Below are 25,664 nucleotides of genomic sequence, written 5' to 3' on the forward strand. Positions count from 1 at the left end.
TATAAACAAATAATGCAATGTTTTATGTAGTGTTATGTTTAATGGATCTTATTAGAATAATCATTCATATGTAGTTTTAGTGAAGAACAATTCAAATCATGAGTCGATTCCCAAAAGACTTATGAATTCTCAAAGATTCATGAATCATAAAATATTTATGAATATTTAAAGATACATGAATAAAAATCTTGTAAATTAATTAATCTTGATAGATTCATAAATTCTCAAAGATAGGATTAATTCCACTAGATTGATGAATCTTTAAGGAATTACGATTGTACGCCATATATACATGCTTGGAATCTGAAAATATGCGATTCTCATTCAGATAAGATAGTTAGAGTGGGTAATCAGGTGTAAACTTTACACGATACGAGCGATAACAAATACCACAAGGACGGTATTCTCCATTAACCAACAATAAATAATTAAACTCAAACTAAGTTCAAAATGGCAAATCAAGATCTTTTACTCTACACCAGAAGACAAAATAATCCAACTACTAAAATCATTTATTTGTGAAAAGCGGGATTTTCCTTTGTGGCATTAAAACGTCAAGAGGTCTTGGCCTGCCATTTCTGGTTTTAACTTAACTACCCGTAGCGAGATCTAAAGTCCTGCGCGCGGTCTATATGGGCTTCATGATTCTTTCAAGATTCATGATTCTATGAGGATTATATGAGGAAGATTCATGCATCTTCAGAATAAAGATTCAGAGTGTGAAAAGATTTATGAATCAGAATCCGATTCACCCAACACTAGTTTTATTGATTATTCAATGGTATCCACAAAACCTTAATTCATTGACATTATTCCGGAAGTTTTTCGTATTTGAAAGCAAACACATTCTTCTTTCATCGAAAAAAGGTATAAAAACGTATAAAAAGATCGAAATATCAGAACAATATGGGTGTATTTTATGTATATAGCCACGAATCATTTCCTTTTTCGCCGTCATAAAAGTGAGAAAAGGTCATGATAAGAATGTACAAGTGTCGCTATCGAAACATCAAATCAATATCATTCGTGAAAGTGAATCTTTAATACGCAGCTGCCTAAAATATGTGCAGCGAAGAAAATACTTTCTTCTCGTTTTTCACTAATATCCGCACAGCTAAATCCCATGGAAGCACGTAGCACGTTTTTTTTTGTTTGGTTTTTCACTAAACCGTTCTCTTGGAATGAGTGTAGAGAGTTGAAGAAACAAAATATCAGCTGCCTACAGAACCGAAAAGACCCTCGCGTTCGAAACAGGGCTACGCGAAGATAGCACGCGCGAAAATAGCTCTTACGCAACTGTACTGAATTATTTACGACAATTTTTCATCCATCCAACGGCGTTTCACCCAACCCTGCATCCATCGTTCGGCCAGTGTTGCTGTTGCTGCTATTACCAATGTGTAAAGGCAAACGATTTCTTACGATTGCGATACGTTATTTCATGCCGAAAACATACATTTCGATCAATGTAAAACCCCAACCTCAATAGAACAACGTTGACGACCTTGAATGGATCTTTGTCCTTTAACACCAAGAGACATGGTTGACTAGAGTGCCGCCATTTCAGAACCACCATTCCAAACACCAAAGAGAAAGATGAGTGAGCACTATGTTTTGCATGTCATTTATTTCCCTACTGGCCTATCCTCGCATAATACTCTCATGGCCCGTTCTCGTTCGGATTGAAGCCACTGATGGCTATAAAGCCATGTAATCGGTCCAACTTTTAGTATAAAAGAAACCAACAGCCTTCCATTGTGCCTGGTATTGTTCCGAGATACATCAATGCATGACATCTGGGCGATCGTTGAAAAGGCCCATACACGCCAACTGCTGCCATGCTATTATCACTGAATTCCTTTGTTTGCCGCTACAGTTTTGCACTTTTTACGCACCCCGAAGGCAAAGCACGCAAGAACAAGATTGAGGTGAAAACAATGTCCAAAAAACAGAAAGGAAGCTTTTGCCGGAGAGCAAAGCATCGCATCGATTTCGGGCCAACGAGACGAACACAATAACATGTATTTCCGTTTACGAGCCAATTTGGGGATTTCTCGATTTAGGAATCTTCTCGATTCCAAGTGACGGTACATTCGAACGAATCTGATCCTAATAACCGCCACCATGGACACATTTTTGTACCGCAAACAACGTCTTTCGGATGTGGTCAAACAAATTACTTGTGTTTTTACCACCTCCATTGGCATCCTTTAATGATTCTTTCTGTGGAAAGCTGTAGCATTTGAAGCATTTGGTATATTAAATGGACAACGACGGAACACACCATGCGCTGCAACATGCAGCAACAATAGATCGTTTTTGTTGCAGTACACCAATTTGGTCACGCAAATGAGTATTTTACAAAATTTGCGTTGTTTGCATTGAGGCTGTCCGGTCCAAAAACGGGAACACCCAACGTGGGCAGGCAAAACAGCAAAACAAGAATAAACTCAACACAACGCATCATGCAGAACGGGTAACTTCAAAGTATGTTTTGGTGCGTTTTTTGCAGTGCCCGTGACGACGTGTGATGTACCGGACGTTTGCTTTGGAGGATCGGTGGAATGCATACTACAAAGAAGGTAGTTTTGATATGCATGTTACACAACGGCGAAAAGCTGTGTGTATAATATTATTGCAATTGCTTGTATAAATGAAGATAAAAATAAATGTCTTTTCACCTTCATTCAATTCAATTCATTTGATAAGCCAGAAAGTTCGTTGCGGTTTTCATCAGCTTTTGACGTGTTTTTTGTAAAACATAATTATTATTTACCCATGATTCAAAATATTTCCTATTTTTCAGGTGATTTTCGGAACCTAGCCGCTATCTATGCATCGTTCTGTCTTTTGACTTAATTGAAGAATTAATAGTCAGTGACATGCATGCTCCATCGACACAGGTATTCGATCCGAATATGTGGGGTAGGCATTACGCTGCCCATTTCAGGGGTTCTCAGTACGTTTTTACAGCTGGCATAACATTTAGCCGACCATTGTCCTGCGGAAGAATAACTTTATTGAGCTTATATTCGTATTGAGGACATCTGTCTAGCACAGCTTGGCTTAAATGTATTAATTGTCGTCGATAGACTTCCCCTGTGACTTTTTCCCTGGATTGTACCAGCTCATAGTAGACCACGCCTTGCTGGTCCCACCAGAAAAACAGAATGATCTTTTTGCCATAACTGTTCGTCTCGATTGTTGATGATGATGCATTGCAGAGATATCCATATATTGCGCGACGTTTTGGATTATCGTAATACACCCATTTTTATCGCCGGTACCAAATGTTTTTTGCCGTTGGAGTAGTTACTCGCATGTAAACAAACGGTGTTCGACGTCTCTCGGCTTCAATTCCTGTTTGTCATTGCTTGTAATCGATGAAAAATGACTTGCGGAGATACTCTGTCTCCCAATGTCGTTGCGGATTCTTGTTGTGTTTGAGCAGGATCTTCATCGAGCATCTCTTCTAGTTGTCCATCATCAAACTTTTGTGGTGCTCCGGAACGATCTTCGTTTTCCAAATAGAAAATTACGTCTTTTAAACCTAGCGAACTACTTCCGATAAATTGCTTCAGCTAGAGAAACAACGTTATGTCCAATGTAGCAAAAAGATAAATAGTGTAAAACGAAGGACTTGAGCTTCGTAATAAATTTCTACATTTTACATTCAATGCTTAAAATGTTTAAAAATAACGAATATTGTTTTTTAATTAATTAAAATGAATTACCTATTTGTCATCCGGCAGTATGTTGTATTTGGCATGTTTTAAAACTTGTTACCTACGAATTTCTTAAAATAATCCTTAATTTATATTCCGATGGAAAAAAGCAACCGAAAGTAGCAATAAATTGTTCGTAATTATGTGACTAAAAGTCCCACGAGACATTATTACCTACCGTTGGGCTGTCATGAGCAAAATTGAAAACGGACGACAGAGAGACGAAAAAAAAAAACCATATTGGATGGTTCAGGTCAAACAACTAAATTGCCCGAAAAGGTGAGGCCCTGCAGTGAAAGATCAGCAACTTAGCTAATTAAACTTTGACCAGTCCCCGTGTTCGACCCGAAGAAGGAGCAAACTTCCTTCGCTAGCAAATCAATGCGGCAGGGTTCATTATCGAACTAGAAAATGCCACCAGAAAGTGGCGATGGTGAATGGGTGGGCGAGAATCAATAATTGACGGTAAATTTTCCAATAATCCTTATCCAATTTGGAATTCATTCTTGAGTTAATTTTTCTTCTGTCTGGGCAAGGTATTTTTTCTCGCTCATTTAATCGTTCCGGTTCCGTACAAAAAAAAATGAAGCCATCCTAAGAAGTTGAGTGGAAAAAATGGAGCATCAACATCGCGATCCATCGGCTAGGAATGGGTGATAATTTGTGGAACTGTTGAAATGCTAAACCGTGCCGAAGGCAGGAAAGTATTCCTTTTTTGGAACCATGGAAAAATCGATCCCTGAATCTTGAGAGACTAAGAAGGTCCTTCACGAATAAGGTAAGGCGCACAATAAGATAACGAACATCGAAACCATCGAGACTGACGAAAATACTGTGCGTCGAAAACGGCCCCAACTATGTCGGGTGTAGCAACTTTTTCCATCAATTCCACAGTTGGACTACCGTTCGGCTGCGTCTCCTTAAAATGTTCGGAATCGATTTCCCAAGACCATAAAGTTATTATCGGGAGTAATTTACTTCGATAATGCGAAGGAAAGAAACTGAAACCCAAATCATTGCTCTTTTCCACCCGTTTGGGGTAGCGCGGTCTACTCGGGAAAGAGATGAACCAAATCGATGCAATGCCTCCCGGTTTTTTTAGAAAATGTAGGACACAAGAGCAAACCCAGCCCATGGACGTAAAGGAAATGTGCGTTTTGGATGGGTTTTTGTTGTTGTTGGAAAAACATGAAAAATCAGCCCATTTATTTTCTATCTCGCTCCCGTACACATTCTACACGTTTCTGAGCAAACGTACAGCAAACAAAAAAAAATACAAATAAGTAACGAGTGAGTGACGACATTTGAAGGGCTCTAGAAATAAAAAGGGATAGGCCGAGAGAGAAAAATAGCCCCGCGAAGGGCTGGGAGCCGGAAAATGTGATATTAATGGTAACCGATTAGTTGGTGCGAAGGAAATATTTTATTCACTGATATCGGCAAATGAGGTGACTGAGAAAACTGTGAGCATTCTAGCGGAGCATTGAAGCGACGGAGGCATAACGAAAGTAATAAGTATTAGCACGGCAATATGGTACGTTGGGATGGGTGCTACATTTATGATAGATTTATACCATTTATTATCCTTCGTGTCGACACAATCAAATGATATAAGATTATGTGCATGTGCAAAACAATTTGTAACGAATCTTGGGTGATAGATTTGGAATGTATGGTTAGGGGAGCTATTCGCAGCATCGGGACGATAATAAAAATAAAAGATATTTTCAAAAAGATGGTATTATATATTCATTTACAGGGTGTTCAAAAAGTTCGAGTACACTTTCAAAATGTGTTTAAAAAAAAAAAAAAACAAGATAGATTTTTTCAAGTGAATTCCTACGGAAGCTATGTTTATTGAGAATGTTTAGGGGATATTTGCTGGGAGTATCCCCCTCTTGTTCTTTATGACTTGCTTAAGACTTGAAAGAATCGAACGCGGCATGCACCTGGTTCGTCAGTATCTCGTCCCGGATCTTGGCAATGAGCTTCTGAAATTGATCCATAGTGTTCACTTGATGTTCGCTCTACTTGCAGGGCTGTTACAACCCATTTGAAATCCGCGCCAGATTTTCAAATCCGCGCCAATACGAAAGTAACTCATAGAATTATTGAATCAAGGTATTGATAATGAAAAAACGTACTCAGTTTATTTTTACCCGATGTTGGAACATTTGAAACAAAATGTAGTTAATTAACCCTCTATGATGATTAATTGAATAACCGCTTTGCCTATGATGCAACAAATTGTTAAGTCTACACCTTGTATTTCCCAGGGAGACAATGCCCCAACGACCTGTCACAAGCAGGAGAAAAGAAGGATAAAAACAAGAAGTTTGGAAAAATGCATAAAAATCGCAGACAACGCCTGCGGAGACAAATAAATATCTTTTTTTGCCACCAGCGAGCCACGTCTGTTAATCGGTGTTCGGCAAAAAAAGTATTATTAATTAGCAAATTTCCGAAAAACGAAATTTTCTAACACTGCCAATTTCTAGAATCCACAAAGTCAATAAATAAAATATTTGGTAAAAGTTCATCATTACGTACTATGCAAAACTAATAGTTATTCCATATTCTGTGTCTGGCACTACCAATATGCTGGAATTTCATGAAGTCTGATTCAATAGCTTAGTTCAATGTTAAAAAAATGTTTAAGAAAAAAATACTCAGTAAAAGATTGCTACACACTATAATCATAGAATTAAAAATTCGTAAATTCGTTTCATCCTGCTGCTTCTCCGTACGAATGAAATTCTTCAATCCACCAAACTACCAACAAATCCGCACGCTTTCTCGCTTTATTTGTTTGATATCATATGTGGCAGAGCGAGAAGTTGGCCAGAGCGAGAAGTATGACACACTCAACCATATTGGAAAATTTCAGCGCGAGACTTTTTTGTAAGTGGCAGAGATGAAAATAGGTGTTCAAAATATTTAATCATTTTTTGCATCTTATGTCCTACAAACAAAATGAGTATGCTTTCCCATTACGTCCACTGCATTCAGAATTGATAAAATGGGCAATTTTTCGATTTTGATTATGAGGAGATTTGCTCCGAAGTAAAAATAATGACGATTTTAGACGTTATTTTGTACATTTACGCAAAATCCGCGCCGATAAAGGGTACAAACGCGCGAAATCCGCGCGAAACGCAAAATCCGCGCCAAACGCAAAATACGCGCTAGCTGTAACAGCCCTGTACTTGGCCAGCATGTGTGACCATACAAAAAAGTCCAGTGCGTTAAGGTCGGGGAGCTTGGAGACCACAAAGACTTATTGAGAAAATCTGTCATAATCTCTCGACACTACGCTTGGAGGATATTCATCGTGTAGGCCGGTGCACCGTCCAGTTTAAAGACGTAATGATCCCGTACAGTTCCCGAAGTGCCACAACCTTATCCAGAACTATAGGCTTACAATAGGCTGTGTTGATTTTCACGTTTTCACGTTCTCGATAAGTGCCAGTGGGAGCTTCAAACGCCGGGATAAACCTTCCAAAACAATCACTGGCGCGGCGTATTAAAATCGCGTGATGTTTATTAGGGATTTGGGGATGCTGTCCAATCTCAGTGAACTCCAAATCTTCGTGCCGCGAAAGTACCACTTTGGCCATGCCTAGCCTCTTTTTAGCTGTAGCCTACGTTACTTCGTGAAGCTTGCGTTTCTTGTACGGCTTGCATCCTAGAAACTGCAGATAAGAAACGGTTTTCTGGATCGAGCGGTTCATTTTTTGGCGAACCTTCTCCCTCACCACCTTGATGGCTGCTCGCGTGCTTGCCGAACGCAACCGCCCGGATTTTACATGATCCTTAGCCGAGCTCGTCTCCCGGAACCGATGGATGATGGTGTAAATGAAATTCCTCTTCCCCCATGACTTTTCAACCGCCCGAATATGTCACTGGGTCGCTGATCTCTCGGGAAAAAAATTACTACAATGTCGCAGTACTCTTTCATCGAGCCTAGTAACCAAACAACAGATGATAGCAAGTTGACATTATGTCCAACGGTTATTGGATATACGGCGCTAAAACTGACACCAATAGCATTACACTGAATGCTCATGATACAAAGCTACACAACGTTGAAAAGTTGTATTCGAACTTATTGAACACCCTATACATATATTACAGTTGTCTTAATAAAATATTAAGTCTTAATAAAAATAATAAATACTCAATTTATACTAAAGATCTTTAGTCAATTAATCTAAACCAGCTCTACGCCTTTATCACACATCTAACCGATCGATGGAGTGTCAACATCATTCTTGGCTGGTGGCAGAAATTTGATACAGGCTTGGTGGGATATATAATTCCATCGCACGAGAACTGTTCGCAGGCTGTCACATTCAGTTAGCGATCCGATAGACCTGACAAGGTTAGTTCATTTATAACCTAAACATGGTTCAACTTTTTTGTGGTTGTGTTCGTACGCCGTACTCAAATTTCTCAACGACCAGAATATGGACAGAGTATGTTTACTTTTTTTTGCCTAATTTTGTTACATTGGTATTTAACGTATACAGCTTTTCTGTTTTGTTACACTCAGCACAAGACAAAGGGCAAATGTTTAAAATACTAATACACCTTCCGCATTCTTCAAGTTCAATTCTATGTCAATGTGTAGAGGTAACGATGCCATTGCATTCCGTTACAGGGATGGATGTTGGTAGTTGATTAGACTTCTCAGATTGATGAACTTCACCGAATCATCAAATTGCTACGATTCTAAACTCGATTGCTTGCTGGCAAGATACGGATAGGTGCGAATGAATGGTTGAAATACGATCATACAGTCAATGAAGCACTAGGAATTTGTTCAATCACTAAGCTCAAAAAAAGCAAATGGGAAGCGCAACTTACAGAACCACATTAGCCAAGAATGATGATGTTTCAAGATTTTTCCGAAACGAACGAAAAGGAATTGAAAGAAAATGCCACCATGCAGTGAGAAGAAACGTCCACACGGGCAAAAAACCTGATCAAATGTATCCGTTCTTTTTCTCTCTTTGTCTCCCTCTCTATCTCTCTGTGTAATGCTCATTCAGCAAATTATTCCATTTGACTTTGGCGTACATTCCGAAGCGTGGCATCACATCGCAGAAAGTACAGAAGGGCACAGATAAAGCAGGGAAGGCAAATGGTAGATAAAATTGCAAGAGAACCACTAAAAGGAACAAACAGCCCGCCGGGAATGAGCCGGGCTGCTGAGGGAGTAGCGAAAGAACCCCTAATGAAAGGGAATGCGCACTCGACTGAATTCCCAAAGGAGGGCCAGTGAGACGAATTATTATCAGCGACAATCGGCAACATACAGGAAGCACTCATGCTACTCCACCGCGGTGCTCGGTTGCAGAACCACGGAAATAAGGGGCGAAGGAATCATTTAGCGCGACGCATACAACCGTACATGCCTGGTGTGCCAGACGACGACGAGTTCATCATTCTGCATGTTGGTTTTTTTCCTTCATACTTCCCACGGATGCAGGATGCAACAGGAGAAGTCTCCCGTACTGCTCACAAACTGCAACAAACTGATGCGATGACTATCATCGTCGTCATCATCACCAGCACTGTTGTACTGCGACTTGGAGCGAAAAATCAAAAAGACGCACAGAGTAAAGACTTGTTCAATTCGCATTGTTAAAGTACGTAAGCACGCAGCTTTTTTTTCGTTCGGTGAAAAACAAAAAGAAAACCGGTAGCAGTTAGTTAAGCCTACAACAGTCCAGTAAACGCCAGCCCATTCCGTTTCAACACCTGCATTTATGAAGGTGTTTTGCGACTAGAGCGGGCTAAAGAACTCTAGTGCTTTGGGTGGTGTGAATGAATTCACTCGGCACATACTCACACACATCAAGGCGCTACTGAGTGGTGAAGTTGAAAGTCATGATTCCTGGTGCAAAACGCATGGCGTACAGCCCATAACTGCATACATCATACCCTTGGCATGTGCGCGCGATGATACCGAAAGGTGTGCCGCGTATCTTTTCTCGATTGGTAAGGCTAGAACATCGGCATGGATCGTCTGTGTTTGGCACTTTGTAAATTCCCAGTTTGCAATCAACAGCAGCAACAACAACAACGGCGACAACCAAAAAAAATAACAACTAAATATGAGAACGGGCAAAATAAATATCCACTTGTACGTTGCAACATAAATGCATGGTGAACCACTGCACCCGTACCATTCACACTGCACAACAACGTTCCATCGGTGGCAATGCAGTGAAAATATTAACAAAAAAAAAAAACCCTCCCTCAGTCTTTTAGCGACTACAGACCCGGAAACTCCACTAACCTGTCCAACGTTTTGCACGCGAACCATTTACTACCATGTTCGTCCTTCAATTGGAAAACCCGGTTCCACCCGATTCGGAAGCGAAATATCGGCTAAAGGGCCCTACCCTATATGTCGAAGCGATTTTTCTGCCTTTTGTTGCTACATTTTGTTTTTATTGCTGTTCCGTTCTACCGATGTGTGGCGTTCTATTTCGGGGCGTTCTTTAAAACAGCTCTCGCGATATTCAGGCAGCGAAAAACAATATCCCATCTAATTCAGTCACGGTTTTCCACAATGCTGTAAAAACGTATAGATTTAATAAAACAACAATCTCGTAACTCATTCGCATCAATACTGAATGCACGATCCTCTGTGTAAATGAAGGTTCATATTCAGATGAGGATTTATTTGTTCTTTGACAGCATCCACAACGTCAACGACTTCTTCAATAATCTCTTTACAAGAAAGTCATCGGACGATATATGTAAATTAATTTCTACATGGAAAAATCTTAGTTTGACCGTATCATTATACTATTTTAGTTGTGGGTAGGATTATTTAAGAGTAATAGCACCTGTTTTCCATGCGACAGGAGCGAAACTAAATTGTATCCGGACTGTTTCCTCATAAACGATCAACTAATGCTAGTAATAACAGACTCGAGAAACGAGTGTTTTGAGATACGAGCAGCAAAATGTGCGATGTATTGCTTTGAGATGGGAGCAAAGTTTGAGACGGAGTAGCGTGATCATGAGCAGCGTCTAAGAGGGTAACTAGCTAACCAAAAAAATCTTCATTCGGCAAATCTTGGAGAAGACGACGAAGCAACAGCTCCACTCCTTTCATTTCTTCATAGATTTCAAGATCGCATATGACAATATAGTCATTCTTTGAAGTCGTCCAAAACTTCGCCAATCTTCGGTAAAACGTCAGTACAGACATTGACGCACCCCCCAGGATACTGGCAGCTAAGTGGTCTTTCTGAAGTCCGAGGAAACTTCTCCACCTGTCTCGACCAGAAAAGTTAGGATTGTTCAGAAACTTTACAGTTTCTGTACTTACATACACCTCTGAGATGTGGACTCTGTCCAAAACTGACGAAACTCTCTTAGCCCCATTCGAGAGGAAGATGGTTAGAAGGATTTTTAAATCCCTTATGTGTGGAAGAACAATGGAGGAATCGTTACGATGACGAGGTCAATGAAATGTAAGATGAACTCAGAATCGTTCAGCGAATTAGATTCGGTAGCCCCGAAAGGATGATATTGTCAATCGAATGGCACCGGACTAACTAGCCCGTAGAGTCCTTTAAGGTTGTCCTTATGTTGATAAGAAGTCCGCAAGAAAGGCCTATATAATAAATGGCTGGACGCACAACCGTAAGTGACTTAGAGGATTCCTGCATCAAACCAAGATCGTTGATCGTTGATGACGATCTTAGGTTGTAGTGCCTAATATGTAAGTAAGCATTGTTAACAGATTAATAAATTAGGTTTGAATGTAATTATTTGACTTGGTAATATACCTTTGTCAACTTGTATTTGTTGCCAATTTTTTTCCAAACATGAAATAAGTATTTATCTAGAGGTAGAATGGATTAACGACATCTCAAAAGTAACAATTACTTTACGATCCGAGTAACATTACGGTACGATTTATAGATAGATACTCGAGATACCACTGTATTTAAAAAAGGGAAACTTTGAACAGGCGTAGTTTCATCGTGGTATTGATATACAGTTTTTAATTCATTCAAAAGAAGAAGTAAAAGGGATTTTTCACCTTAAGAAGTAAAAGTGAATATCCCTATTATGTTTAGATCGCAATCCTTTTAGATTGCAAAATATTAAGAGAATTGATCATGGTTGACGCAAAGGTGTGTGTCACACCACAATCTTATGTGTTAAATTTTGTACCAAACAAAAATACATAATGTGATCAATACGGCCAGGCCCTTCTACCTGAATAAAAAAAAGACATAGTGTGGAAGATCACGTGTTACGGAAGATTATGCTTTGCCTTAGGATTATACAAATGTACCAGATTGGTATGGGATATATTATATTTAACAATTTACTTAAGAAACTATAGTTTTAAAAAATCTTAGTATTATACACTAAACGGCTACGATAACCTGGTACGTATTCCAACAAATATTGAGACTGTTTGATTTTTTTGCTAACTATCATAAAATCTTTCATAAACCGAAATTTATGTTTAAAACATTACGCACACAAATATTTCATAAACTACAAACTAAATGCTCCCCTTAATGTTTGCAATCGCAATCTGTTGTACTTTTGCGAGCCCTGATAAGCGATTGTCGACGAATGATTTTTTGTGAATACAAAGTGGAAGAATGCAACAAAAATGCAAACAAAAGAACACAATTGCGTATTCTTAGAAAGTAAAAAATTGCGAATCTAAAAAATGTTAGCACAGGAGCTGGCACATTTTTCTAATAAGATGACCACATTAAAGTGATTTAGGTTTTGATGATCCCCTCTGATTGATGAAAGTAACTGAAGTTAGAAATCCAAAAATAATGTTTTAATCATTAATGTGTATTTCGATTCTAGATGAACTATGAAAGATGGAGTTATTGCTTCCAGCGAAAAGGATACATTGACAGAAGACCTATGAGAGCCTCAAACAATTTAGCACGACATTTGATGTAAGTTGGAACTAAATTATCCATCTTTTCATACTACATAGAACTACATATTCAGTTCAAGTTACAGACTTAACTATCCACTAGCAAATGCAGATCAAAAGAGACTAGTGTTCTGGAGTATACCAAATTAAAATGAAATACCTGGGATACACATGAAATAAGGGAATTTATGAATTCAATGTTTTCCTCAATCTTTATATATGAAACCTTCAAAAGTTTAATTATAACAGAGGTAAATAAATAATATTCCTGGATATCGATGGTCAACTGGAGGGACGGGGACTGGACTTTGCCGACCACAGACGTTGAGCAAATTAGAACAGGAAAACATGTTTGCCAAAATTGTGATGGGCTGTCATCGCATCCGTATGTTATCAACGTGATTTGAAATGCCGTCATATTAGAACAAAAAAAAAAACAATCTAGTACGTCAAGATTCGGGTGTCAGTATGGATCTTGGGAAGAGGAAAAAAAAGGAAATAATGCCTGCCGTAAGCAGTGATTTCCATTCCCGTTACCAGCAATAGTTTGTAAACCATTACCAACGATCGAGTTCTAAAGGAAACATGCAAATCGGTACGAGTGGTTTCATGTTGGCTTACCTTCGACTGAAGAAGACGGTATACGAAGCAGAGCTAAGTAGAATTAATCCGTTTTCAACGCGCTCGGTGCTAAGCGTATGATTCGTTTAAGCCGCGAAACCAACAGATTACATTCCATGATGTGGCGCCATCTTTCTCGCGCGGCTTGCCGAGATGATGATTTGTGGTGAGAGTGCCAACTCCCTTCGTTTTCCCCTGTAAATAGGCTGATGGCTGGGCAGGGAATGTGATCGGCGAACTTGTGAAAAACGGAGGAAAACTCCACAAGAAAAACAAGCAGATGCACGAACAACAACACAAACCTACACACGCATACACTCACGGTGTACACACACACACGCACTCAGGAAACAGCAACAATTGACTTGGAAATGCCGAAAACAGAAACGTGAACGAGAATTTATTGCCCGTGCACTTCGCACTAAAAACTTCAACACGCACAAAAACCACTCATAAGCGGATTCAGATTTGTTAGGTATTAATCGGCAGGCCCGTTTTGTTTTCTTCTGCCACACTCGCAACTTCACTTTGACACTGCACAAACAGATGCAAATGTGCACTGTCGTCGCTACGAAATGTGCAATTCGTATGGCTGCAGCTGTATTCGAAATGCTTTTCGACACTGCGTTTCCAACTCGGCACAACTTCTTTAATATGTTCGATGTATCTCGCTGGGAGATGTTCGACTTTGATTGTAGTGTAAGCGGTACGCGCTTCTTTCACTTCTCTTTATCCATGGAAATGACACTTTTCCGCGGTTAGTAATTCGTTTCCTTCTTCTTTCCTAAACCACTTGGATTTCGTTGTCATCATGGGGTTGGGGCATGGTTTTTCTTTCGGCATACTTCTTGCAGCTTCGTTGCTGCTGCACACCAACGCAGCAACCGCGCTGTCACTTCGCGTCAATGGAGATGTTTATTTTATATCTCCTCTCTGCCGATCACGCCAGCCACCCTGAATCAGCTTTTCGCTCGCGTACGCGGATGCTACGAGACGCGCCATGACACACACACACGCACACAGCGCGACAACCGCAGCGCACAATCAAAGCCACGGATGAGATGCGGGAGGTGACCACCCTTCTCACAGACTTCCTCTTAACTTCCCTTTCGGTAAACACCTAAACACGCACTCTCTACCACTCTGCTTGCTTTGATGCAACTTTTCCCCTGCTCGGCTTCGAACACTACACACACAGAACGTGCGCGTGCGCAAGAGCGAACGAGAAACAGCACACAAAGAGGTACGCTCTCTTTCCGTCCTACGGCACAACCCTATTGCGGGATGCGCCCCTTATTCGGGACAGAAGAAAATTTGTTTTTCACTTAAACTACCCACTTGCGATTGGGACGATCGTACTCCGGCACCGTAAGATCGCCGGACACTTCCGGCGTCCTTTGCGACCGGTCGCGGACACTCCGGTTCGTTCGTTGCACCACAATTTCGGAAAATCGGAGGAGCGAGCTGTTTCGTCCTTGCGACAACCCAACAAAATCGAACACACACACACATGCGCGCACAACACAAACAAAACCCGCAAATGACAGTACCAGTGACAGAACACCACAAAGGCTGGGCCATGTTCAGTTTTGTGCAAGCTGCATTTACGAATCACGACTTTTGACAGTAGCTAACCCGGTCGTTAAAAAGAAAATTATGATTCTCTCGTTCAAAGCTCTTCTAGCTAATTTAGCTAATGAATGCATTGAATCGTCTGCACTAATGACAAATTAAGCTCAAGTTGATTAAAACACTTTTTTATTTGAGATAAGCGTGATATTGAATGTGCACAACAAAACTATTTTGCAATTGTGGTATGCACCTGTCAAAAATAACACGGGCTTGGAAGGAACTACCCAAACAGCAAATATGAAACGTCTGATTGTGTAGTTCATCGTCCAGTCATCATCATCAGCAGGGAAAATGATAAACTCAGCGCCATCTGTTGCACAGTAGCGATACTATTGGTAATATCGGAATCAGCATATCAGCTGAATATCAGTGTTTCGTTCCGCGTAGGCGAACGATACGAGATGTAATTAATCACGTCAAGTAATTCTATAAATCATAATTATAATTTTAATAAGTAATACATTTTACTAATATAGCTAAGTTTATCAAACTATCTATGATAACGTAACAAATAAGTTCATGATATACCACCGCAGCCACAGTTTTTTAAAAATGCTTCTTAACCAAGTTACCAAGTTAGTTGGATAACGTTGGACACTGGGCACAAAAAGCCGGGCAAAACATTAAAAGAAACACTTTACATGATGATACAACGACAACCATTTTGGCGTCAAGATGCCATGCGTTTCTTTCGACTAGATTAATATGAACAACAGTCATGTGTTACAAGTTCAATTATTTCATTCAATTTATTACTTTCCATTATTCTTCCTGCATCATCCGGCATTCATGTCTACTCTGCACACTTTTATCTTCTTAGGACCCTTTTTATGTTTATCCCATTGTCACGCATTCACGTGCTGTTGCTTTTCTTTTGTTTTCTTTCGTGCTCACATTTATTTTCGATTAAGTTTCCTTCAGCTAGTTCGTCCCTATGGTCACATGTTGTGTTTGTAGTTCATAAAGACTCGCTACAATAACGCTCCATACATTAAATTCGTATATAATCGGAATCCGTAAAACCCAACGCACTGTTTTCAATCTATTCAATGTTCCGCCAGTGGCACGACCAAGGGATGCACATCCGCAGAAACGACGGGTTGCGAGGAATTACGTATGTAGAAATTTTTGGCCACATGTTTTTCGCAATCGCAATAGTTTCATTGTATCGTGTGTAATAACATAAAAAAAGAATTCCTCATTACTACGGCGAAAACTATTACTCTTATTAATTCCTCCGGTTTTTTTTTGTTGTCAGACCATACCAAGTGGTGGGTGAAACGTAAATGCAATTGTCCGTTCGAATGTAGTGCTAACCAAAAACTAAAATACTCATAATCGAAATGTAACTTCCGATTGCAATCATCGTGCACAGATGTGTGGATTGTTCTGTTGAAACAGTTACTCTACAACATACACTGACTTTTCCGAACGCGATGCAAGTGCACCGACAAGGAAGGTGTTTCACGATACCAAAACTGCATGATAATGTGCATGCATGTGTACAAGTGAGTGGTTTAAAGTTAATTTTTAATTGTGTATTCAGTTTTAGGTTCCTTTTCAGCTTCAGCTAACTTCCTCAAGCTGTTCGTATAATTTGCTTAAACTTATAGTTTGTGTTTCTTTTCCTTCGTTCACTCGCACTAACTGTATATCATTTTTTACGCTTTTGTTTAAGATTAAATTCCCACCGTTTACGTCTCGAATATATAGCTTAGCATCAGTTCCGGTATAAATATTCTAACGTTTTTATTCCATTTTGTAAAATATGTATATATATTTTTTACCTTTTGTTTAAAATAATTGATATTCGCAAGTATAATCATAATATAATATTAATAATATTCGTAATAATAAACACATTTACAATGGTTTCGGAAGCGAACGTAAAATAATCGTTTTGCGGTGTAAAGACGTTACAAACAAACGATAAAATCTCAATGAACATAGATGTACAACAGTAGAAGAACCTAAAACAAACGAAAGAAACGACATAGAAAAACAGGAAAGGAAAAAAAGGGCGTTTGGGGTTGGGGAAACACTCTACACGAATGGAAATTAAACGATGGCGCAAAACGACAAACATTTAAAAAGGAGAAAATTAATTCAGGAAAGCCTTGTAAAAACATTGGCATCAGTCGACAAAGTAAAACAACATATATGTGTCAGAGGAATTACAATGAAACGAGGAAAAAAATGTTTTTCCCTACGAAAATGCTCTACTATTAGTAGCTTCTATCCAATCCCTGCTTCCCTGTTTGCGAACATTGTCAATGTTCGTCTCACGCCGCTTGGCATCCTCTCACCCAACTTCCAACTCTTTTAAGGATATCGTCTAGCGTTGGCAAAGGATGCATTTTTCGCATGTTGCTGCCGACTAGCCTACAAGAGACTTGCTCCTTAGCTTACTTTAGCTGCTGCTGCCACACTCGTCGTATGTCCCAGAGTTAGTTTAGCAATTTTCCTTTTGTTTTCTAACTTATACTCAGTGGTTTTCCCTGCTTTTCCAATATAGTTTGAATACGGTGAGTGCTCACCCCGTGTGCCCAACATGCTTGCTCCATACCACCAGTCGACGAATGTCGCCGTCCGTTTGCAGGATTGCACGACACAATTTACTTCTCACGATGATTTTTTTTACTCTAAAACTGTGGGATAAGGTTCTGTTCGTCCCAAAATCTACTCCTTCTGTTGCTGTTGTGTCGCTTGTGTGTCTGTTTTTTTTTGTTCATGGTTTTGTGTGAGGTTCTTATGATTTTGGCTTTTACTTCACACCGGAAAACCGACCAACCGGTGAAAAAAACCATATCTTACCATAAACATACACTCACACGCACGCACCCACCACAAGACGGTACACCCGTTTTCTGCTGCTATTGCTGCCCTACTTGCCCTACTGATTGTTGTAGATGTGTCCCGGTTCCTTTCGGCCACTGCCATTCCGGCCGAACGATTGCTGATGCTGTAGTGGATGCTGCTGCTGCTGCTGATGCTGCAGAGTCGGTTGCATCGGTTGATGCTGGAAGTAGATGCTGTCCTCATATCCCTCGTCATCGTTCGTGCTGATCAGCTTGCCACCGATGCCACCACCGCCGCTGCCCACTCTCGTTGTCTTAAAGTCTGCAGTGTCATGCAGTGTGCCCCCACACCGAAGAAAATAGAACATCACAAACGGAACGGTACGATGTGATGATGGTAGAACGAGAAAACGAGGTTGGTTCAGGTTGGGGTAAACGTTTGTAAAAAAAGGATGATTGGCGCAGCGTTCGGGCGGCAAAGGTAGGAGAAGTTACCGCGCCACACCAATATTAATTATAAATGCATTTCATTTCCAATCATTTACAATAGTTTTGTATCATTTATCAATCGGTGCGGGATTTGGTAGGTGTCGGTTTTTATTTTTTTGGTGTTTGGTGGTGAAGGTGGTTGTTGTGATGATGAAAATGTTTTCATAGTATTTTTTGTTGTTGTTGTTGAAAATAATGTTGTTGCAGATTTGTTGTTGTTGTTGTTGTTGTTGTGGTGAAGATGGTGGTGGGGGGACATTCGTGTGTTCCGTTCATTTTATATCGTTTGGTTAAATTATTTGAAAAAGAATCGAAATGAAAGCAAATCATAAATAGCTCAAAACTGAAAGTAAAAAATTAACAAAGAAAATTCGTGTAATGCTTGCTGATGGTGCGGATCATAGATAACCCGAAACATGAGGGTGCGAACGATGCAAGATGCAGGATGTAAGGTAGTAAAGGTATGTGAAAAATAAAGCATTTTATGAAATGAAAAGTTATGAAATGTATGTGAAACAAAATTAGGAAATTGTGAATAAAACACGAAATATGTTGCAACAAAGTTGAGTGTACGAAGTAGATACACAAAAGAAGTAAGTCCCATGCTCAGTCTTTTTTACTTGTTTCAAAACAAAAAAGCAAAGTTTACGAGGAGTACATTGTATGAAAATAAATAAGAGAGAAATTAGATACTAATATTAAAAATGTAAAAAGCAAAGTTTACGAGGAGTACATTGTATGCGAATAAATAAGAGAGAAATTAGATACTAATAATAAATAAAATAATAAATTAAAAGTGAGGTAAATAGAGCTCACTATAGATAAAATGTTAGGATATTAAACAACAACAGATTTTTTGCTTGTTTCTTAGCAATTGTAAAATGTTGTACTGTTAGTAATTGCAGCCGAAAAACCACACACACTGTCTAATGTTACAAAACTAACAAATACTTCGAAAGTAAAAAAAACAATCCGACACTACCTCCGTTGCTTTTTCCTTCACCGAAACGAAGTGTAGCTGAAGAGTGATAGAAAAGGGGGAAACATTTAAGACGAAATAAAAACAAAATCATATGCAAAACAAATAACGAATAAAACCTCCATAATCCAACGCAAATAGCAAAGAAGAGCGTAAAGTATCCATTCGAGACAAAGAAAATAATTCACTGAGAAGCGACTTTTGTACTGAGATGTGAGCTAAAAGCGGACACAAATGTAGAAAACGTTTGTTGCGTCGTTGCTTTCACCCAGCTCGCATGTATAGTGTGGTAGTGTTTTGCAGTGCGACACAGCATAAAGGAAAAAGTGTCGTAAAGAGCACGTGAAGGGTGGATGGAAATGGACCGAAAAAATGAAGTACCTGAAATGTCTTGCTCATTACCGCGGTTCGAGGATCCGGAAGATTTGTTCGATGCGTTCGCGATCGTCATCTGGTTGGTCTGCTGTATGACGGCTGCAAGGTCACTCTGGGATGCCGACGTGTCCTTGCTCGTGAGGATATCTGAGCTGCTCGATCCGGACGACGGATGCCGCTCACCGGTGCACCCATACTGGATCGGTTGATAGCCATGCGACGGGTTGTAGTTGCCGGAGTACGTCATGTAGATTGGCGGATTCGGCAGTGGCGCGATGTCGCTCAGCATGCTTTCCGTGTCCTCGAGCGACATGTTCGAGATATCCTGTCGGATGCCATTACCGACGACGTAATAGCATTGTTCCGAGAACGTTAGCTTGTTGACCGTATGCTTGATATAGCCACGCCTCAACATCACTGAGACGTACTTGCGAGCCTCCCTACGATCGCCTATACCGTCCACGTGTTCCAGTATCCAGTTGACAACGTCCGCACCGATAAATGCATTCGGGATGGTGATCTTCAACCACATGCGGTCACGAATCTCAAGCCCACTGTCGGGCTTTGTCATTGCACGTACAATATCTTTCATGTCCATATCGGCATGCAGGCGTTCAAGCACCGATTCGGGCAGATCGGTGTTGATCGTATCCTGCGAGCGTAGTGCCGCCGTGTGTGCTACCCACGCACCCGGATCGATCGGTCGTACCGGTTCGGTGCGCGGAATCGTAAAATATCCCTTCGGGTTTGGGTCCCAGCATTTGGCCACCACTAGCTTGATTGGGCCCGGTTTTTGCACTACCTCACGCAACACCCGGACGGCTTCGTCGTTGGTCATGTTCTCAAAGTTCACGTCGTTCACTTGCAGTATCATGTCACCCGGCTCGATTCGCCCATCCAGTGCAACCGCACCTCCTTTCATTATGCTACCGACGTAAATGCCACCATCGCCGCCCCGGTTCGACTGTCCCACAATAGAGATGCCTAGGAAATTCACTGTATCCATGTTAATCTGCACCGTGATAATGTTGAGCGACATCGTCGAATCGGTGATCGAGCTGTAGGACGAAGTGCGTGACATCGATGGGGCGCGCTTTTTACGCCGCTGGGGCTTCTTGCGTACTTGCAACCGCTGCACGCTGCTGCACTCCGTCATGTCGCGATCGAGCGTTATTTCGCTTTCCGTTTCAAAGAGGCTGGTCGAATCAAGATCACTCGATACGACCGATGCCGACTGGTAGGTGAGCGGATTCATTGGCATATTCATCATATTGTTCATCGTCGGTTTATTCATACTGCGCAGCTGGGCCAATGTTGGTCGTCCATCGATCATCTCCGTTGGCTGCAGCTCGGAACAGTCGGACTGATTTGAGCCGTCCGCAGTGACCAACCACGAAACGACCTTTCCATTAAAACACGGCAGAATGGTCGAGTCGTCCGCGATCTCCTCCTTTACCACGCCAAAGTCCGCATCCATCGATTTGAAAAAGTATTTGTAGTTGATGTTCTGCTTGTTCAGTACCAGCTTGAAGTCTTTCAGTGTCACCTGTGGCGCCGGTAACGGTATCTTCACTAGGTACGGTGTCGTTTCATCGTCGATGTGATAGATCACTTTCGTTTCGCCACCACCGCCACCACTTCCACCACCTGTGCTGCTGCCACCACCTCCTCCGCCACTTCCGGTTGAGTTTTTATCGTCCATCGTGAATTCAGTGTACCTATAGCAAGCACTGCACGTAATCAGTGGTCTCACACGAAGACCGCTCTCTTATTCACAACGGTTTTATGTTGCCCGTAACTAGCGACACAAATGTTCTTCCCGGCACTTGTATGACACTTTTTATAAACAATTTCTTGTTTAGGTTTTCTGTTTGCAGCTCTAGTTCTTGTTGCACTGTTCGCGTGACTTTGTTTTGGCTAAATTTGGGCGACTCTAAAACCAATACTGTCGAAGCACATATCTGAAAAAAAAACAAATAAAAGAAAATGTAATTATTTTGTTCCGACTGGCGTTAACGATAGTTCTACTGGAGGTTATGCAGCCAAATGCGATGTCAATTCACTGCGAAAGCGGTTCATTGATGCATTGTGAATCTACAAGTGGATCATCCGGTTTCCCCATACACCATTAAGTTAGCGATTAGCCACCTAAAGACTCGTGCAATAGACGACAATCAGGTGATGATTACAACCGATCTCATTGGCATACCACCACGGGGTTATTCCAAACCGGAATGCTAATCGGTACCGTAGGAAGTGCTCTAGTTGCAATCGGTACCGCGGAAGCTAACGGTTTCGGTATCGGCCAGGCATGGGAGACGATAAACGGTGTCTCGTCTGTGTCGGAATCAGACGATACAAAACGTGCGTATAGATGTCCCTTCATGAGGGCAAATGGTGATGCACTCGTCGTCCGATGGGTGTCACGGTACCACTAACCTGCCCCATCGAAACACTGCAGAGCGACGAAAGGGAGGTGGAAAGAAGATTGTGGCCCGGGGGCATTTATTTGCATTGCCCCAGAACAGGAAATTCAACTTTAGCACTTCGGTAACGAACCGGTGATTATAAGAATCATTCTAAATAATGAATTCTGAAGGCAACGGCATGGCAAAAGCGTTGCAGATGCATTTATGTTGTTTTCTCTTTCTCCACTCCGTAACCCAGCCCGTGTTTTCGTATGCAGTAGGGTTTGCTTTATTTATCGATATTTTGTAGCGTCCACCATGATTGCCTTCGTGCAGGCGCAGGAGTGACAGCTCGAAAATTACACACAAGAACACGAAGAAGAAGAACAATGCAACCAGAAAAACAAAAGTTTCCTGTTGCTGCCGTTCCATGTTGAATAAGGAACAGAATGATCCCGTGCTGGAAATATACACCTGCCACGAACTATGGCCAGAAGATAACGAATACTATGGCTTGAAGATACACACCTTCCAAGAAACAGCACAGCCGTCGTCGTCGACCTGTGCGTGACGTCAGGCATCTTCTACCACCAGATCACTTCCACTATGAACCACAATACAACGCAACGTTCCACACGGTGCAAGCCATGTTTTACGGCTGAAACCACACGAGCCGCGGATGCTGCAACGCTTTCCGAACGTATTTCACCGAAATGCAGCAGATTAGATGCACTTTTTCATGAGAAAAGTTCACAATTCTCGGGCTTTGTTGAATTGTAGGCAAAAGTTTTTGTTGCGGAATGACAGTTCCTCACCGCACACTGTACGGGGCTGCTGGTCTTTCATGTTGACGTTCAGAATCGGTATTTCTTGACTGCTCGGTCAGTGTTGCCAGCTGAACATTGTTGAGGTTTTTAATCTTTCGAAATTGTTTTTCTCGAATTATAAAACACTCGTTATTTTTTCATCGATGAAAGAGATGTTTTAATTTATTTTTCTTTTATACATTTATTTCTTATGAAGCCTATCCCCTGGCATACGGGAACCGATTGTTGGTCGAAAGGACGTGGAGACCCGATTTTGTGATATTAACAGGTTCACCACCCATATCCACCTTTGGAAGATCGATTCGGCACACACTTTCTTCGATTTGTTGAATGCTATCACAGGGAACGGCTTTAAAACCAACCGGAGTATAAATTGATTCCGCATACAGCTCCCACGCTCGACCATGTGAACAGGACACTGAAATAAAAGCAAACAAAAATAAATCTACTCCTGTTCCTACTAGTAGTGTCGTTGTCAGTAATCATACTTCCAAAAATCCATGGCAAGCATCCGGGTTGATGTTTGCCTCCGTTCGGATAGAAATCGGCTGTTCCAATCGGATCGTACATTCCCAGGGTACCTCCATTAGTGTGAATCACTTCTACGTATTCCGCATCGGTTCTGTCCAACCGTGCTGAGGGATCCTTACTGGAAAATAGAGGTCCAGCCGGATCAAGGCCAACAATCGCTCCTACACGCCCGGTAGTAACCCGCTTACTGGTCAATCCAGCAAGATGCGCTCCCATACTATGGCCAATAAGATGCACTTGGTTGGTGTCAAGGTTTGTCGAGTTGTGTAGAAAATCTACAAAGTTCGCCAGTGATACAGCAACTTGATCCAGCCTCAGCCTTAGCAGAATGTAATCCAACAAACCAGCCGTATCACTCCAATCGATGGAAATAATGTTGAGATCATTCGCAAACAATAGAGCATCTTTGACACTCTGGCAGAAGTCGGAGTGTTGGCAGTTGCAGAATCCATGCACGATCACACGTGTTGGTCGGGAAACATTGAAAAAGGAACCATTAATCGATTCCACCGTCGGTACTAACCGTTGGCTGATGGCAGGGTTTTGTCGCGTAAACAGATGGAAACTAATATTGGCCGGCTCACTGGAACTCAAGTTATGTAAAAAACGGTGATCTTCGGAAACTTCAGCATCACCATAAGTGCTGATGTGCCGTTTCAAAACGTTAAAGAACACATCATCACAATACCAGGACGAGCTTTCTTCGGTGTAGTTGAACGTCAGCCGATTGTAAAGAATCGGTCTACGTTTGGTTGGCAACAATCCTGCTGAATGTGTAATATTAGTTTAAAAGTATTGGTCAAAATATTTCGAATGAAATGATCGATAAATACCGGCGAAAAAAATTACCAACAGTACAAATATCAAAAAGTAGCTTGACTTTGGCAACATCTTCCTTTCCAGCTAAACTTTTACTAGACACTCTCGGAGTTGATGTTGATGTAATGAAACGAGATTATAAACTAAAGAATTTTACCCCCATACTCCGTTCATCCATTGGTGATAACTTTCTAACGCAGAAAAAAAGAGTTCCACACAACATAATGCAGCGTTATCTCCTGTTCATTGGCCGTGTGATGCTCGATTATCAATGGCAGTTCTTCGGTTTGTTTCCGTTAATGAAGCGTCTCGTCTACAAATATAGCAACACATACACACGGACAAGAAGAATAGCTACCAGAATGTGGATAATCTTTGGTAAGATCAGCGGTTCGTAATTATCACAGCTATTTTACCACAAAGGGACCAGGTTCACGGAAACTCATTACGGTCGATTCTGCACGGATTGATGTTTTCTCGTAACCTACATCCAGATGGTTGCCCACACGCTACCGCCACCGGAATGGGGTAACAAATTCCGCGGGATGAAGAAAATTACTCCGCATCCATGAGGATTCCCGCAGCAGGTCTGGCTTCGTTTGACCAAACAGACCGTATGTTTGGTGGTACGGTGGATAGTTTTAATGTACCTTTGTCCGTTAATGGACACTATCGGGAAACCTGTTCCTTGTGTTTAGAGCCTTCGTTTGTAGCTATTCTTTCAATGTTTCTTTTCAAAAGGGAAGCGATACATCGCGATCGTTGGCACTATTCACCTAAATTTGAAGCAATGATGCCAATGAAAGCAACTCTCGGGAGATGGAGGACAGTTGCTAATCGATCGTAACGATGCCGTAGGAGTAACAACCGCTACCAGCTGAAAATGGACATTCCACCATTCCATTTCCATTTCACTGATGGTTTTTGGTTTCATTTGAAACATTTTTGTTTTATTTTCTCTGATCAGTTATTACTGATCGCCTTCGATTGAGTATGATTATTGACAAGGGGGGGACGGGTCGGTATAGATTGAAATGCAATTTCGTTTCGATCTCGTACGCTCTGTTACGCACTGTTTATGTTTGACACAGAAACATGAAACATGGCCTGTGTTTGTTGTGTTGCCTGTCTCGAGAGCCAGCTTATTTTCGGATCGAAGTTTTACATTATCCTAACAGAGTAATTGGAAACATTAAAAACAAACAATGCAGATTATGAAGATGCATTCCGGTTTGCAACAAAAATAGAAACTAAAGCTTCATCTTCTGTTAACTCTACACTTCAATTAATCATGGTTAAATTCGGGGATATTAATAATAAACATTCGTCTCAAAACAACCATTTTTGTGGCATGACCATCTTATGTGATACCGATCATCCGAAGATTTCTTCTACAGTCACCTTCAAAGCAACACGCAACACAAGTTTTATATTAATACGAATACATTTTACAGTGTGAAATTATTTAGAATATTTAATATAGAATAAAACATTTGTTAAAATATAATAAATTAGCAAA

At 40.9% G+C, this 25,664-nt stretch overlaps 3 protein-coding genes across 12 annotated transcripts in view; all 3 read right to left on the bottom strand.

Moving 5' to 3' along the window:
• The window catches only part of LOC125761029 (uncharacterized), a 162,196-nt gene extending 147,362 nt beyond the window's left edge, over positions 1-14,834 (bottom strand). For 2 of the 3 annotated variants that reach the window (XM_049421768.1, XM_049421767.1), the window contains exon 1: positions 13,288-14,834. The gene's annotated coding sequence lies outside the window, so the exon portion shown is untranslated. The remainder of the gene's footprint in view (positions 1-13,287) is intronic. The other variant, XM_049421769.1, reaches the window with a different exon arrangement.
• An 808-nt stretch (positions 14,835-15,642) lies between these two features.
• Positions 15,643-22,822, bottom strand: LOC125761036 (segment polarity protein dishevelled). Of its 8 annotated transcripts, none has more exons than XM_049421786.1 (4): positions 22,497-22,821; positions 19,588-21,521; positions 19,189-19,224; positions 15,643-18,039 (listed from the first exon to the last, which is right to left on the bottom strand). In XM_049421786.1, exons 2-4 carry the CDS (start codon positions 21,260-21,262, stop codon positions 17,813-17,815), a joined length of 1,938 nt encoding a protein of 645 aa, XP_049277743.1. In that variant the 5' UTR covers positions 21,263-21,521; positions 22,497-22,821; the 3' UTR covers positions 15,643-17,812. The 8 variants fall into 8 exon arrangements, with proteins under 8 accessions (XP_049277743.1, XP_049277742.1, XP_049277745.1 ...); XM_049421785.1 differs by having other exon boundaries at positions 19,567-21,521; XM_049421790.1 differs by lacking the exon at positions 15,643-18,039 and adding an exon at positions 18,329-18,549 and having other exon boundaries at positions 22,497-22,822.
• Positions 22,823-23,047: 225 nt separating this feature from the next.
• LOC125761040 (lipase member H-like) lies at positions 23,048-25,518 on the bottom strand. Its single transcript, XM_049421798.1, has 2 exons — positions 24,160-25,518; positions 23,048-24,093 (listed from the first exon to the last, which is right to left on the bottom strand). Exons 1-2 carry the CDS (start codon positions 24,215-24,217, stop codon positions 23,147-23,149), a joined length of 1,005 nt encoding a protein of 334 aa, XP_049277755.1. The 5' UTR covers positions 24,218-25,518; the 3' UTR covers positions 23,048-23,146.
• Positions 25,519-25,664: the final 146 nt, after the last annotated feature.

The sequence above is a fragment of the Anopheles funestus genome, chromosome 2RL, assembly GCF_943734845.2.
Source record: "Anopheles funestus chromosome 2RL, idAnoFuneDA-416_04, whole genome shotgun sequence".
NCBI lineage: Eukaryota > Metazoa > Arthropoda > Insecta > Diptera > Culicidae > Anopheles > Anopheles funestus.